Consider the following 17,874-nt stretch of genomic DNA (forward strand, 5'->3'; position numbering starts at 1 on the left):
ATCATTCTATATAGTATGCAACATATATAAAACCAGATATTAAATTACCCCCCCAAAAATTTACATTGCCACATAAATGACAAATATTGAACATTTCATGTCAAAATGAAATCATGCCAAATCATAAATAATAAAAGTTCTTGACTGTAGGTATATAGCAGGCACTAACTAGATTTACCACATAATTAAAATGCTTAAGGCAAAACAAAGACTTCTGGTATTGTCTAATTTCTAGTAAATCAGGGTGAGCTGATAAATTCTGAGATCACTTAATTGAAAAGTATATTTACAAGCTAAACCTAACTGTAGTCTTTATTCTGGTCAAGTAAACAGCACAGAAACAGTGCATCTAATTTTTGAAATTCTTCTGGCTTTTCTTTTTGACCTTTGGTATTTGTATGTATCGATGCTTTCTCTAAACCATTGTACAAAAACACCTTGAAGTGTCAAGCTTTAAAAATGAGTCTTCTTTTCTCTTTCTCCTGTGCAGCTTGGATTATCTTGGCCTTGTCAAAATACATTCTCTAGTTAGAGGTTGAAAATATTTCCCTCCTGGCTCCTAAGTATTGATTTTTTCAACACTCAACTCTGTCTGTCAGCTGAAGAGGTGAAAGGTGAAAGTTCATCCAGTACTGCCTGGCTTTACCTTCCTATTAATGTCATGCCCTTTCTACATTTGATCAGCTTATGTGAGCACCAACACAACTGTTATTGAGCATATTTTACCTATGAGAAAATATGTGTGTCACAAATGATTTTAACACATACACACACACCTCGAAAATTGAGGACTTGAATATGTTGCAACCAACTCCTTTTGTGTTTATCTATTTTTTTAAAAAGTCTTGTTATGTAAATGATTGACTCAATTCAAACTGTACTATCTTATCTGAACACTAGGAGAAAGAACAAGGAGTCCATTTACAGCTTATGCGATAAATCTTTTAAAGCAATAATTATCAATTTTGTTATTCTTGCTCAAATGAAACAATGCTTTTTACTAGGGGGGATACAAATTCAAAACCAAAGTATGACATTAAACAGATTCAATAATCTCAGCTCAGTTCCCAATGGACAGTAGTCCATGTCAGAAAATCTCGATACATAATTTGGTTCAATTTCTCTTCCTCTTAAGAGGGATCTAAGACTGGGATAACTAGAAGAAAGGATAGCTTTACACATACTACAGAGGGTGTTTCTGCAGTTCTGGAAAATCAGCACTGTCTTCGTCTGGTTGACTTACCTTGCTCTCATAGACAGAAGAGATAATAATCATTTTACCTCTGTACATTCCAACTTCTTTTTTGCTAACAAGGTTTTAAGTCTCTTGCACATGAATCTTCATCCAACAAATGTAACCTTATTCAAATAAACGTAAGAATTTGTTTATGAGCATGATAAGAAAAATTTAAAAATTGTGTGTGAAATCACAAGTAGGATGATAACATAGAATAAATATTCTTCAAGACTATTCAGTTTTATTTCACAAACATATGTACATAGCGTTAATAGTACACACAGTAGCATTTCAGTGGAATCAAGAAGTTTCTTGAGAGGCAAACATTTTCATCGTGTACCATACACAGTGACTTCAGTCATTACAACATTTTCATAGTTATCTCATCATGTCATCTTTAGCTTGTAAACTGCCAATGAAGCCACATATGTCTCCACATTTACAAGGACAAGTCCAAATACAGTACTAACAAATCAATAAAATACTAAAAGCTTACACTAGAATGACAACACAAATTTTACTGCAGTGCTGAGAAATCTAATCTGTGATGAAATTTGGGGGTAAGGTTGACAAAGTCACTGAAATGGAGATTTGTGTTTAACTAATGTGCAAATATTAGTTAAGTAGTTAGATAATCTATTTCCACCCACTACATTTTACTGCATTTTCCAGCCAAGTAACACCAACTCCACATTAGATTGCAATCTTGACTGTTGCTCTAGATATACTGAATAGGGCATTTGCAGAAGTTGTCAATCTTGGATAATTCTGCTAATGTAGCTTTTGCTACATTTATTTTTTCAGTACTGGAAGCAGACTGCCCCCTTTCTTTTACATTATATGTTTAGGTTAAAGCAAACATTTCTCACCCATATAATGTAAGATATGTTTTCGCTTTATACTAAAGAAAATTTTGTTTAGCATACCCACTGCTGCTATGTTTGCATTTAGATGTTAAAAGTAAACATGTATGTATCTGAAAACTATTGTAAGTAAATATGACTTTGGAATGCCTATGGAAGAATGAATAAAATGTACCTTTTAATTTTCCTCATATGCCTATAGCACAATAGCATTTGATTCTACAAATAGCGTATATGCTGTATAATTCTTTTCTTCTTGTCATGGAGACCTACATATATATCTTTATAAACACGAAGTACATGCATGTTGTATAAGTTTACTTTAAACAAAAGCATCAAAAATTCCACTACAGAATGTTATCACCACTGTCTATTACAGCCTTGTCAGAGTTAGAAAGAATAAAATTTACAGCAATATGAGATAAACATTCCTAATGGTCTTAATTTCTTACTTTGTAAAAACTATAGTAAACAAGTATGTTGATTCTGGACTGTAGAGCCTACTTTCATAGATAACGTACTATACAGACTGCCTCTAGAAAAAATGGATTTTAAATTTAGAAGCCATTATTTTCTTTTGTTCATTCATTCCCATTCTGGCAAGCACCACCTTTAACTTTATATGTTATTTAATGAGAACCTTCTCTCTTCTGTGAGCTTTCCAGACAAAAATGGCAAAGAAAATACAAGCTATACAAACACTTATATCAATATGTTTAAATAAAATAATATTTTATGGATGTTTTTACTTTGAGCATAAACCAGCATATTTTTCACATTATTAGATATGTAAGAAAGAGGGAAAATGTGAACAATTACAGCTTACATTACAGAAGAATTCTCTTATTGGGAGAGATGTTTAAATACATTGGATTCAAATAACAACTAACTCACCTTTTACATATTTTCCATAATTTTTTTTGCCACGGTTGCTAAATATCAGTGATACCTGTGTTCCAAGCAAGTGCAATTGCATTCTTACCCCTCAGTTCTTCAGTGAAGCCATACTGTGAGTTTGTGACACTGCAATAATTTATACAGAAATAGGATGTAATGGCTTAAATGCAGAATTCTCATATCCCTGAAAATTCCAGCATAAGTGGGAAAGAGAAAGCTCTTTTTGAAATACAAATATCTGCAGTAGAGGCAAAGGGCATATGGAACACCCTCCCACACACCTTTTGTGCATAAGTATTCTTCTTTTCAAGTTTCTTTTTTCCTCTTTAAGAGACTCTTGGTATTTACATGTGGACTCCTCATTATTTCTTCCAGATCACAACAACAATGGCCTAGTATGCCATAACTTTAATTCAATCAACAACTCAAGCTTTATATGAGGGAAATATACTTCTTCAAAATGAGAGCAAAGGCTGCTTTTGTCCTGAAAATGTAATTCCTCATATACTTCCTCATTAATCCCATGCCAGTTATTCCCAAGAAGCTAGCAGCTAAATCCTAGAACACCTCTCCCAATGATCACCCCATAGTGACTAGAAGAAAGTACATGTAAACATAGAACCTTTTTGGTAAACAGTAAGATTCTTTAAGAATCTCTAAAGAAAAATAATATTTATAATTGGGACTGCTCTGCATTGCTTCAATCTAAAAGGTAAAAGTGACTAGATTCAGCCCAACTTCAGAGATTGCGGTATGATTCTTGAAAATGCTGATCTAGTCAAGGAGTTCAAATTCAATGTTATTGATTTTTTCAGCTTCTGTTGCACCAAGCAACAAGAGCATTCCCAGTAGCTATCTTTGTCCCTCCTATCAACGGCAAGGAAAAACTACATGGTGATAGAATAACCACACTCTCTTGAGCTGCTGTGCATGCCTCTGAATCAATAGCTGGCAAAAGCAAGATTCTGCTCTAGGGAACCATGCAGAAATGCTGCAGTTTGGCTGGTCCCACTGGATGATTTATACAGGCACTGGTGTGGGTAATCCAGTGTTACAAAAGAACAAAGAAGGAATTACAGGGAATTTTACAACAAAAATGTATTTCTAGCAATAGAGAACTTGATTCTAGACCATAAATCGATGTTCTTTGCCATCATGAGCCATAAGGATAACATTACGGTTGGAAGTCCAGATCAGCCGTGCCAGTTTGAGTGCATTGTGTGAACCTGGTGAGGCAGGCTGGACAGGAGGCACCTGGTATGTTTTAATACAGCGGAGCTGAGGTGCAGAGTTCAGCATTCCAATACTTCCCAAAAGAGAGGTGTTCATCTGCAGTAATAGGAAAAAGAAAGTCAACATTGAAACCAAAGGATTTCCTCTGAAGAATAATTTAATTTGAAACAAAGTGTTTTCCCTTTTAATAAGACCTGCCTAGTACGCGCTGCATGACCTTCAATTAAAATTTTATTTAGTTCATACAAAAACAGTTTCTTAAATTAAAGAAGTGCTGAGAATCTAAACAATATGCTTGCAAATGCTCCATTAACTACATACAACTCTGCAAAATGAAACTAGGTGTGCTAAATTCAGTAGTGCATATTTTACTGCTTTCCTTTTCCCTCTAGACATTACATTATCTACAATGACACTTTTACAACCATATTTTAAAACGTTTTCCTCCATTCTTCTCAGCAAGACATGATAAAAGTGATTTTTTTAAAAAATGGACTAAATGGAAAAATAAAGTGCAGTTAAGTTTCTGGCTTTTGTAAGTGACATTCTTCTGCAATGCTTGAAACTCAGTGAAGTTTAGAAACAAAATTAGTGGCAAGAAATTAATTCCAGTCTCAGAATTTGCCTTTTTAAAATTTTGTTTTCCTTTGATTCTGTTTACTTCAAATTAAATAGTAAGATCTCAACCAACATATTAGTTTAAACCTGTATTAAGTGACAGACTTCACTGTATTAAAAGTATCACCTGCAACTTTTTTATATTCTTTTAATACAACAGAAGTTCAGAATGGAAGTAATAAAATTATAATTTATGACCATTATATTTCTGCGGGAATATTGTACATGCACACACCTAGAACAAGTTAAAATAATAAAAATTTACAGATGGAAAAGACCTTTTGGATGCTGGAGTATAGCTCCATGATCAAACAGGAATGATCCCAATGGCATAACAGAGAACTCATGAAGGACAGATGAAGTCCCAGAGGACTGGAGAAGGGCAAACATAATAATCCCATCTTTGAAAAGGGGGAACAAAGAAGGCCCAGTGAATTACATACCAGTAAAACTAACTTAGATACCTGGAAAAATACTGAAACAATTGATAAACAATCCCTTTGTAATAGGTTATAGAAAATAGTGGCTTAGTGAATGGGGGGAGGGGTACAGGGGGAGGAAACCGTAGATGTGATATGTTTTGACACCAAAGAGGAGGGCCACCAATGGGTAGGGGGTGAGGGAAAGGAGGGCAGCTGTCCTGGGGCTCTAAAATTCAAAGGGGCCCAGGCTCTTGGTCACTGCCATTTCTAATATGGCAGCCAGAGTCCTGAGCCCTTTTGAATTGCTGCAGGAGTGCCACACCAAGTGGTCCATGTGTCGCTTGGGCTGGGGGGAGTCATGCTCTGGGCAGCAATAAGGGTCAGCTGCTCCAGTCCTGCCCCTTCCATCTGAAGCCCTGACCCTTCTAGGGATGTGGAGCTGACCCCCACAGCTTTTGCCATTGCGGGCTGTCGTCCCTACTGATTTTGACTTTAGTAAGGCTTTTGACACAGTCCTATATGACATTCTCACAAGCAAACTAGGGAAATGTGGTCTAGATAAAATTAATAAGGTAGGGGCATAGAGAATTACAGAGTTGTTTGAAATAAAAAATAATAATAAAAAAAGGGAAATTCAGTAAAGACAAGTACAAAGTACTTCACTCAGGAAGAAAAAAACCCAAAAAGCACAACTACAAAATGGGGACTAGCTGGCTAGGTGGTAGTATTGATGAAAAGGATCCATGGATATAGTGGATCAGAAATTGAAGCTGAGTCAATAATATGATGCAGTTGCAAAAAAGGCTAATATTATTCTGAGGTGTATTATATATAAGACATGGGATGTAACTGTCCTCTCCTGTATTTGGCACTGGTGAAACCTGAGCTGGAGAGCTGTGTCCCATCCTGAGCATCACATGTTAGGGAACAGATGAATAAAATGGAGAGCAATAAAAAATGATAAAAGGATTAAAAAACCTGACCTATGAGAAAAGTTTAAAACAAAACAGCCTCCAGCATCCTGGGTTTGTGAGACTTGAGAAAAGAAGAGAGGCTAGATAATTTCATGGAGGTTAGGTCCATAAAAGGCTATTAGCCAGGGGATAGAAATGGTGTCCCTGGCCTCTGTTTGTCGGAGGCTGGAGACGGACGGCAGGAGACAAATCACTTGATCATTGTCTTCGGTCCACCCCCTCTGGGGCACCTGGTGCTGGCCACTGTTGGCAGACAGGCTACTAGGCTAAATAGACCTTTGGTCTGACCCAGTACAGCCATTCTTATGTTATGTTCTTATGTAAGACTGTGGGGGGCGGGGGCTGACCATCTTCAGATATATTAAAAGCCATTATAATGAGGACAGTGATCAGTTGTTTCCCATGTCCACTCAAGGTAGGACAAGCAGTAATGGGCTTTATCTGCAGCAGGGTAAATATTAGGAAAAACTTTCTAAAACAATAGTTGAGCTCTGAAACAGGCTTCTAGGGAGGCTGTGGAAGCCCCACATCTGGAGGTCTTTAAAAACAGATTGGACACACACTTCTTAGGTTTAATTGGTTCTACCTCAGTGGAGGGGGGCTGGACCCGATGACTCTAGGTGTCTTCCAGCCCTAAATATTTGAGATTCTGTGATAATCCTTTTTAAAAAATAACAACCAAAGCTTCACCTCCTTTCTGGGATTTACATAAACAAAATATTAAGAGACAAAACATTTCAACATATCTGTTGATCTCTATTCTTTGAAAAAATGGCAAATATTTTTGAGTTATATTTTGTTACGTATTTTAAAAATGGGAAAAAAACTCCCTCAAACATTTCTATTCTCTTAAATGCTCCAATACTTTTGAAATACTCCCTATATAAAAATTTATCAAGATGCTAATTTTCTGTACAATAGGTAGGTGATGGTCCAGATGGATACTAAAACTGGGCACATGAAACTGGGCAAATCTTAGGACATTTAAGATGTGTTATTGCTGACACCATGTTCTGAATTCTGATCAGTACGAAATATAAGCCATTACTTTTTCTAGCCCTTCTCAGCAGCAGAATGGTGTCAGAGAGTGTAAATCATGGCATCTCTAGCAGGGAGCATGCAAGCACCACTGACATTTTCACAATTTAAATCATCTTGAGTAATAACCCTTTTAAGATGACTAATGTTACTGATTTTCCTGCATTAATAATAGTACTGAATAGAACACAGAGGGGGAAAAAATCACTAGTGCACGAGGTCACATTTTAAAACTAAACACATACGTACTTTTAACTCTTTATGTATAAACCAGCTTAACAGGGATGGATTTATACACAGTAAAATCTGGTGAGTCATCTTTTTAAACCTCTCCCTGAATATAACATTTTTTAAAACGAAGGTCCCTTTTCTATTATTCTACGTAAAAGATCAAAATCAATAAGCCTGACTGATTTCCAGATCTTCCCAGGTAGTTGAACTAAGTATATATACTGATAGCTGAACATTTTTACTGTTCTTAATTCACTCTTTCAGAAAGCACAACATATTATAGACAATAACTCAGTATGTTTTATGGTGTGTACAATTTTGCTGAGTGGCATACAGAAAATTGTGGAATATTAAGAAAACCATTAACTAACATTTGCAGGCATACTGGGTCCAGTCTTGCAGTCTTACTACTGGCAAAACTCACCATCTTTGATGGGTATTTTTCCTGCAGGCCTACTGTTTTCAGACAACTATTATTTAAATTTATTATTTTAAAAACATTTTTATATCCTTTGGCCATTTGAGTTCATTTTCTGATTTAAATGCATGTGTTTTAAAACTCTTAATGATATGTAAGGTAAAGGTGAATGATAATTTTTAAAAAAATGAATGGAAACTAAATGTAAAGAAATAATAACCTGATGATATTAATGCCAATATATTTTTCTTCTAGAATTACATATGAATTGATTGCACATGGAAGCAAGGAACAGGTTATGCATAATTGAGGGTAGTCCTGTACATATTTTCCCATCCAAGTTTACCAGCAAATCTTTACCCTTACTTGCTATTTCTTTCCTGTTATGTCTTGGGTTCTGGCAATCATGTTAAACTGACTGCTGATGTTTTGTTATGGTCAAAGGGGAACAAAACTGCAACTATTAAAACACTGTATTCTGGTGATCTGAAATAGAATTTAAACTCTTAGCTCCAGACGGGAAAAAAGAATAGGGCTTCACAAACCTATTGTATCACTTAGCCCAATTGCACAGTTTGCTAAGGGGGGAAAAAAAACCTAAAGAAATAATGCTCTTTGCAGGATTAAAACAAAAACAACATAAGAAAGAAAAAGATTGTTCAAACTATGAATTTAAACTCAAAAGTGTAGGTATGTTGTTATCCTGCTTTTTATAGTGTGCACAGTTAACTTTTGGCGCTATATAATATAAATATATATTAACACCAATAAGAATTTTGATTAAAACACTTAGGCTACGTCTATACTGCGCTCTCTTGTGCACGAAAATATGCAAATGATGCGAAGCAGTGAATATCACTGTGCCTCACTTGCATACTTAATGAGCCACCATTTTTGCGCATGGGTGAGCAAAAATCTACACAGCTCCTTTTTGCGCAAAAATCCCCTCTTGTGCAAGGGCCATTCTTTCACTTTTTTTCAAGCAGAATGGCTCTTACGCAAGAGGGTTTTTTTTTCACAAAATCCCCTTGTGCAAAATGGCGGCTCATTAAGTATGCAAATGAGGTGCAGCAATATTCACTGCTTTGCCTCATTTGCATATTTTCTTGTGCAAGAGAGCGCAGTATAGACATAACCTTAGATCAAATTCTCAAGCCGTAGCATAAAAATTAATTTAAAGGAAATAAAAAAATAAAATCCCAAATGCCTGCTTAGAGAGCCTACTTACTACTTGCAGGCCCTTCTTTGGCCTATCATTAACGTACCCTTACATCTGCAAGGCATCAATACAAATTATAAAAGTATGGATATTTTATTAAGAATATAGTACTAGTCTGTGATGTTCCAAAATCATTAATGTTCTTGAGTTATACATTTTAGTGTAGACATGAACAAAAAAAGGAATACCTACAACCTTACATTTAAAAATAACAATACAAAAGTATTTATTATTATTTATTTATGGGCATTGATAATCACAGACATAACATGAAAACAGAGGATATGGTGCAGTGGATTGGGTGATAGCTTTTTGGAACTCAGGGACCAAGGTTCAATTCAATGCCACAGCGCGCACACCCTATTTCTTGATAAAGTAGCATTACCTCTCTGTGCCTCAGTTCTCCTTTTGCAAATGGGAATAATAGTAATTCTCTATTTCACAAGTATGTTGTGAGGATATGAGTGTGTGGGGGGGAGATGGGGGGGGGGGGAGAGTGAGAGAGAGAGAGGGGCAGAGGCCCAGATAATATTATGATAATGGGCAATATATCAGAACCTAAGATAGATAGAGGTCCTTATTGCAAGGAGCTTATCTGTTTATACATTTATATTTATTCAACAGTTATATTTATAATCTATCTATACAGACAACATGAATGAATAAATTAGTCAACATGTTATCTTAACTAATTAAGAAACCAAAGTTCAACATCTAAGCAATTTAGGCACTCAGAAGCCTAAATCCTATTGATTTACAATGGTACTTAAGCACCCAAGAGCCTATGTCACTTTTGAAAATTTTACCCTTTATCAACATGCTTGTGTGACAGCATCACCAACAGTATGTGAAAAAGAACTAGTAGGGTAATAAAATAAGGGGAAGCAAATGAAAAATCAGTGGCGAGTTACAGATTTGTATATAGATTGTCCAACATAACATTTATATTCTGGTTTCAGCTTTAACTTTTGGATTTTCCTGATTTTTTTAAAATGCTGGTTATTTCAACCATAATGATACATTATTTTTTATCTCTGTCAGGGGTTACACTAGAACTGAACTACATTTAAAAAAAAACCAAACCAAATTGTATATACAAATGGAGATATACCTATCCATCTCATAGAGCTGGAAGAGACCTTGAGAAGTCATGGAGTCCAGTCTCCTACCCTCATGGCAGGACCAAGTACCATCCCTGGCAGATTTGCCCCAGATCCCTAAATGGCCCCTCAAGGATTGCACTCTCCACCATAGGCTTAGCAAGCCACTACTCAAACTGCTGAACTATCCCTGCCCCCTAAATGCTAAAACTCTACTGCTGGGGTGGGGAACCTAAGGCCCGGAAGCTGGATGCAGACCCCGACTTGCTTGAATCTGGGAAGCCCAGGTTGGTGAGGGGTGGTTTTTTTCTTACTTGTGTGAACCCAACTGATTTTTTTGTGGGTCAGTGGTCCCCGACCTCAAAAAGATTCCCCACCCCTGCTCTACCCCATTTGCAATACTACCATCATTTATGTATTCTCATCTTTTGTGTATATACACTTACCTGCCAAAAAGAGATATGACTGTCTGTGTTGGAATAAGTGGCAAGGTACCGTCCGTCAGGAGCAAAAGCCACAGCAGTTATTGGCCCTTTATGACCATGGATAGTCTAACAAGGAAAAAAACATAATTTAGAAAATTACTCAACACAATTACAATCACACACACACTCACAGGACACAAAGCTAACTGTGTGTGTGTGTGTGTGTGTGTGTGTGTGTGTACGTACAGAAATGACAGATACAGGTCATAATTGTCAGTTAAAACTAAGTATAGTAAAGAGATCATAGTAGGGCAAAATGATATTTTATTATTTCTTAAATGAAAGTGGATTGAGTGCTAGTATAAGGTGGCACAGCTTTGAGGGCAGAAAAACTACAGCATGTGCAGCAGCAACTGAAGTTTTCCCATGCTATTCCATTGCTGCACATCAGTCCAAAACTAGATACAAAGTAATAGAGTCTCCAAGCCATCCTTGCCTTCTCTGCTCAGACTGTTAACAATGATGCTATCTGTTGTAGCTTTGCATGTAGGAATGTGAACATTTGTCCATTTTCAGGGATTCTGACAGGTTGCAATAAAAAGTTCAAAATTACAACCTTAACTACGTCAATTATTCTTCCCTTGGTTATTTGTAGTTATTGTAGCAATTGCAGGCATTTGCTTGCCAACTTTCATATTATGTTTTGTGGTAAAAATGGAACTGGCAGATAGGGAATGACATCTACTGCTTTATAGTCATATTACTAGTGACCAGTTTTTATTACTTAGCCTCCAAATCTCATGCCTTATCTGTGAAACCTCAGTGAATTTTTCAATGATAATTGTTCCACCAAAGGTTTCTGGATAGCCATCTACTGATCTCATGCCTGACATTTTAAACCAAGAGTACAGAATGATAATTACAAATAACCTCGGTGAATTTTTCATCCATAGCTTGTATATCTTTGGGAGAAAGCTAAAGGTTCTGTAAGAAAAGAATGATAAAAGAGCTAGGCATTAATAATTATATCTAAGCATGGCATCCCAAAGTGTTAAATCTCCTACATTTTGACTAAATTCAGCAAAGCAATACCAGAGTGCCAACAAGAAATCTATTTTTGTGTAACCAAAACGTGGAACCAAGCTGGTGCACCCTGGTGCAGCACACCAGAAAGAGACTGTCCGGCAGGAGGCTGGGCTTTGGGTGCTACTGGCATCCTGAGCTGTCCGGTCACAGCACACACATGATCCAGCCCTGTGCTTGGACAGTATAGTCCCCACTACCCTACCAGCTCCAGGGATTTGGCTACACTCCCACCCTAACCCCTACCATGAGCCTGCCTACCTTGACTCCTGCACCTCCCAACCCCTGCACTGAGTCCCCCACACTCCTCAAACCCCGTGTCCTGACTCCTGCATGTTTAAATTTCAGGTCTAAAATATTTACCTGAGAGTTTATTGTTACGTGGGAGTAATAGTTCTTCTACGGGCAAACTGATCTGTCAAGCTCTGTTGTTTTTACTATGGAAATGCTTCCATTGCCTGAACTTTTTTCTACCTCGCTACCGTATAATAACAAATTTGATATTTTTCATACCTTTTATATTTGTAGTGAATTTATTGTTCATACTGTTAAGTCTACAAATAATGGAAATGCATAGTCAATCACGTCTTAAAATACATAGGATTTTATATTAGAATTTTAAGTTTCTGATATTTAATAAAGTATTTAAGTACAAAGACTTTTGACTGCCAACAACTACAATACACGTCTCCAGCAAAGCACATATTTGGTATGTTTTAGTATCACTTGCCCTTCTGAAAATGGGAAAGGTCTTGGGATGCACAGACTTGCACTGTTCCTTTCCCACTGGTCGACATAATCATTTATGACCAATCTTGATTAAATCAGCAGCGTGTAATTAAAAACTTTTGGATCACAGCCATAAAAATGTTAATTAAAAGTTCAAATCTTTTATAGAAGATGAAGTATAAAGGAATTATTTAAAAGACATAATCCTCAACTCCTAGTAGCACATAACATTTTCTCACATACACAGTAAAAGCTGTGTTCTCCAGCACTTTCCCAACCGGAGAGTTCTATTAAAGAGCATTTCTAATATCTCCCAATATAATTCTTCAATCTAATAACCGGGACTACTGCCCATAAGGTTATGCAATTGCACATGCTGCTCTCTACTTTTATACAAAAGAGACAGAAGACAAGGAAGAAAACTGGTATCAGGGATTGATTAAAAAAAGCAGCTTCCAGGATGTGCCTTAGGGTCAATACAGATTCAGCCCAATCTCTTACATCTTCTACTCCTCAAATGATAACTGATGTTGACCCTGAGGCACTGCAAGATCCTGAAGTGCCTTCCAAATCATCAAAGAAAGCTTAAATTATGTTCTAGTTTTAGTGGAAAGTGAATTTTTAGTGATCTGACTGTACACCATACACTGCCCGTAATGATAGGTAGTGTCATAAGATAACCCACTATATAGAAAACTTCACTTGTATACACTTACGTACATCAGGAAACCAATCACTCTGCAGTGCAGTACTACTACTGGATTGGTGTGTATGTAAACTATTTTACATTTTATTCATTGTATTGTATTCTAACGCTTTGAAAATTGACATGCCATTGGTAAGTGTAACTTTTAGTTAACTGGAATATTTGATTAACTGGCACCCCCCTATTCTCCTTACATGCTGGATAACTAAGCTTTTATTGTACTTTACACTATAACCTGTATATTGCACAGGGGTAGATATGCAATTCACAAACCGCTGCAATAAAATATTTTTTTGTAAACCATACAACCAAAAATCTTTTCAAGGCCTAGTCTGGAGTCCGAAATTGGCCAAAACTCCAATGTCTTCAATATATATTACAATCATATCCATCATCTTCTACCAAAACCAAAACCCTACATGCAATGTTTATAGGCATAGACCCAGAATTAGGAACCTTAGATTTTACTCCTGTCCCTGGCACTGACTTGCTGCGTGACTTTCAGAAAGTGTCAGCTTTCTGTACCTCAGATTCCATCTGTACATTTGGGGTCATGATGCTTATTCATCTTTGTGAAGCACTTCGAAATCTATTCACAATGATTATTTTAAATTTTGAATAGCAGCACTATCTTTCAACTGAATTAAAAGCTAAATACTTTTTGTGTAGCTTTACTTGGGTCAAATTCACAGCTGGTGTATACTTCATATTTACATCATGTCAGTCTCTGGATTTTTAAGCAGACCTGGGGCTCCTTTGCGCTTGATTTTGCACCCTACCTGACGATCTTACAATCTAAGAAGAAAAGTTACATAAAAATACTTGGCAAGATGGACACAGTTTTTAATACACAACTGCAATTTTTCCTGGATAATGGTGAATACTTATATCATTATTAATTGACTGATTTCTTATAGGCCTCATTGCAAAGTTATTTTTAAGCAGAAAACTGTAGTATAGAATAGTAGCATTGTGGATTAGTTGGGGAGGACATTCCACGCACAAAAGCAGGATGGAAGAAGTCATGAAAATGTTTGCATGAAAGCTGACAAAGGATCAGACAAGTAGGGTTGCCAGATGGTTGAAACAAAAATACCCAACACCTTTCTCCCCTCTCCCCCCCAAAAAAAACACGGGGAAAAAATTCTGTTGAAGGACAAAAAAAAGGAGGGGGAAGGGAGACCAAAGTTGTTGAGAACCCCCCCCCCCCCCCCGCATTAAAACAGCATGTCCCCTTTAAGAGCGAGTGTAGGGATAGGAGCAGGGGAGCAGTTGAGCACTAAGACCTTGGTTGGCAGCCATTTTATGCCGGCAGCCTTGTGGAACCAGGTAAACATGGGGGCTGGGGTCGGGGGGGCTGGGGGTGTTGGGAACCAAGGGGATTTTTGGGGGGGGGGAGGCCGGGTGCTCAGTGTTTGTAGGGTTGCCAGGTGCCCAGCATTTTCGCCTCCTGTCTGGGGAAAAAGAAAATCAGAAAATATCGGACATTTTAGGTGTCCGGTATTCTCTAAAAAATTTTTACCAGACAGGAGGCGAAAATACTGGACTGTCAGAGAGAATACCGGACACCTGGCAACCCTACAGACAAGACTGGCATTGGTAGGTTGTAGGAGATAAAACTGGCACAATAACAGACAAGAGTAGTCAAATAAAGGGGGAGCAGAATCGTGAAGGGCCTTGAAAGGTAAGACAAGAAGTCTGAACTCAGGGTGTGTCTAGGCTACAGGATTTTTTAAAAAAAAAGTAGCCTTTTTTTGAAAAAAACTTCACCTGCATCTAGACTGCAGCCGAGTTCTTTCAAAAGTAAATCGAAAGAACGCAGCAGTTTTTTCTAAAAAAGGTGCTATTGAATGCAAACCGTGCTTTTTTGAAAGAGAGCATCTAGACTCTCTTTCGAAAAAGCGGCTCACTTTTTTGAAAAATCTGCTTGTAGTCTAGATGCTCTTTTTCGAAAGAGGCTTTTTCGAAAGTATCTTTAGAAAAAGCCTCTTTCAAAAGAGGCTTGTAGTATGGACGTACCCTCAGTGTGGTGAAACAAGGGCAGCCAAAGAGGGAGAAAGTTAATACAGTACAACCTCAAAGATACAAATACCAGACACCAGGTGAAACGGGAATTAACCAATCAGGCAGAGGCAGAGACCAAACAAATACTGTATTGTACTTTTCCTGTATTGTATCTTAAAAGCACCTGAACTGTCTGTACCAACTCCACCCTCACTCCTCCCACACCCAGGCTGTGTCTAGACTACATGCCTCTGTCGGCAGAGGCATGTAGATTAGACACATAGGCAAAGGCAAATGAAGCCGCGATTTAAATGATCGCGGCTTCATTTAAATTTACAAGGCTGCCGCACTGAGCCGACAAACAGCTGATGAGCTGTTTGTCTGCTCAGCGCGCTAGTCTGGATGCTCCCGTGCCGACATCAAAGCCCTTTGTCGGCAACCCCGTTATTCCTCGTGGGATGAGGTTTACCGGGGCTGCCGACAAAGGGCTTTGATGTTGGCAGGGGAGCGTCCAGACTAGCGCACTCAGCGGACAAACAGCTGATCAGCTGTTTATCGGCTCAGCGCGGCAGCCATGTAAATTTAAATGAAGCTGCGATCATTTAAATCGCGGCTTCATTTGCCTTTGCCAAAACAACAAATCTACATGGCTCCGTCGACGTACCTCCACAGGGCATCCACTTACATCTAGGAGTGAAGATGCTGGGGCTGACAGCACAAGACAGCCAGCAGAGCAGGATCAGCGTGGGGTCTGTGCTGCTTTCTCCCCTTTCTGTCCACCTCTCCTCCCTTGCTGGAAGCAGGGGAACAAGGTGTTTTCACTTCCCTTCCTCTGGCCAGGAGCCAGGGGGCAAGTTTCCAGTCCAACCCAGGGAAAGAAGCATCTGCAAGGAAGCTTTTTCACTGAAGAAGGAGTTCAGCAGTTGTTGGAACCTTGCTTAGAGTTCCAGTTGCTGGAACTGAAGACCAAACTGCACTTTGTTCACAGTTATGAACACATTTGAGAGTTATGGACAAACTCCATTCCCAAGATGCCCATAACTCTGAGGTGCTACTGTATGATCAAGCAACCTGTCAGGAAGATGATCTTAGCAGTTGTTTTTGTATGGGGCAGAATGGAGTGATGGTTCAGGGATCCTGGAGATGAAGTTACAATATGTAAGGTGAGAGATTCTGGATTAACCTTTGCCCATCTGAACAGAAAAAAGGACATATTTTAGAAATTTGATGGAAGAAGTGAAAAGATTTAGCTACAGCCTGAATACACAGGGCACGAGAAGATAGCGTGGATGTGACTTCTAAGTTGCAGCCCCAATCTTCAAGCCTCGATGGCTAGACTGATGCAACTAAGCCAATATTCAGAAGTGCTGTACCTGAGTACTCACAAATATTAATGACTTCAGTGGGAACTGTAGATGATCTGTACTTCTGAATGTCAGCTCACTTAAAACCTGACCCTGTACCATGTAAGAAAAGGAGAGTTTGCCACTGACTTCAACAAACTCAAGTTCAAGCCATTAGGTGGTTAAAACCAGATTTATTTCCTGAGTTTAGAGAAACCAGTTTAAAAAATTTAGCATAAGTACCTATAAAACTTGATTTTGAGAAAATATATTTTGCTATTATTATGCAATAAAATATTAGAATTAGAAATGCAAAACCATTTAAATTATTTTCCTCAAAATATGCACAGTATAATTATTGTTTCTGCACTGACAGCCTCTGTTCTGTATCAGGCTAAAACTAGGCATTAAATAGCAACATTATAATATCCCTATTGAGAACTGAGTTTGTAGCATTATAACTTGAATTATAGTATGAAGATGCATCCTATAACTGAAGGTGGGAAAGTACAGTAGTTTATATTTAAAATACAAAGTAAGATATACTGCACTTACAAGAGGTCATGTATTAAGAATCTATTGTAATACTTTCTTGCTGTACATCATGTACAAGATATGTCAACTTAAGCAAACCCTTGTGTCTTTAATGTAATCACTATTGCTTAATGATAAGGAAAACTAAAAGGCCAATTAATTATAGGATTCAATATTTAGACCATCAAACTCTTTAGCACTTAACAAGCAATTAATAAGTGTCAATGAAAAATGTTTTGGTAATACAAAGGTGAAAATCAATAGCACTAGCATACTTGTTGCACTCTTTACCACTGACAATTTATCCAAATAACTACAGTCCTTAAGGGAGCCACATCACTTTGATGTTTTAATTTATGTACTTTCCTAGCTGACATTAATCCTTTAAAATACAGATTTACCTTTTGCATGTGTTATTCAATGTGCATTTGGCAATGCTTAGCCTTTTATTTACTTGTCAGCTAAATAAGCATATCACAAAATCTATGCAGCTCAATCAGAAGCATTTTATTTGAACCAATGTTCTTGCTTTTTGAGGCTCACCTAACTGGCGGATGCAATTTTATTGCTATGCTTAAGGCTACCTGGAAGGATGTGTCTCTCTGCTGTTTCTAAAGGAATAGCATGATAAAATATTTATTTAGGTTTATTTTTGCCTTTTGAATTACACTCAAAATGGTAGGTTATTGGTTATTGGATTTATGGAAAAAATCGAATATATGGGCATATAACAATGGCATTGGTTCAAGGATAGGGTTTATTTTGAACAAGAAATATGGTGGGACAAAGTGCAGATGTTT

General features: G+C 37.5%; 1 protein-coding gene across 3 annotated transcripts in view; it reads right to left on the bottom strand.

Moving 5' to 3' along the window:
* Window positions 1-2,340: 2,340 nt before the first annotated feature.
* Window positions 2,341-17,874, bottom strand: part of WDR7 (WD repeat domain 7) — a 350,838-nt gene continuing 335,304 nt past the window's right edge. For all 3 annotated transcript variants that reach the window (XM_014570212.4, XM_075932629.2, XM_006116571.4), the window contains 2 exons: window positions 10,697-10,801; window positions 2,341-4,326 (listed from right to left, as the gene is read on the bottom strand). In XM_014570212.4, coding sequence (XP_014425698.3) covers window positions 4,123-4,326; window positions 10,697-10,801 — 309 coding nt within the window. In that variant the 3' untranslated portion in view covers window positions 2,341-4,122. The remainder of the gene's footprint in view (window positions 4,327-10,696; window positions 10,802-17,874) is intronic.

Source organism: Pelodiscus sinensis, chromosome 6 (genome assembly GCF_052426305.1).
Source record: "Pelodiscus sinensis isolate ZL-2025 chromosome 6, ASM5242630v1, whole genome shotgun sequence".
Taxonomy (NCBI): Eukaryota; Metazoa; Chordata; order Testudines; family Trionychidae; genus Pelodiscus; species Pelodiscus sinensis.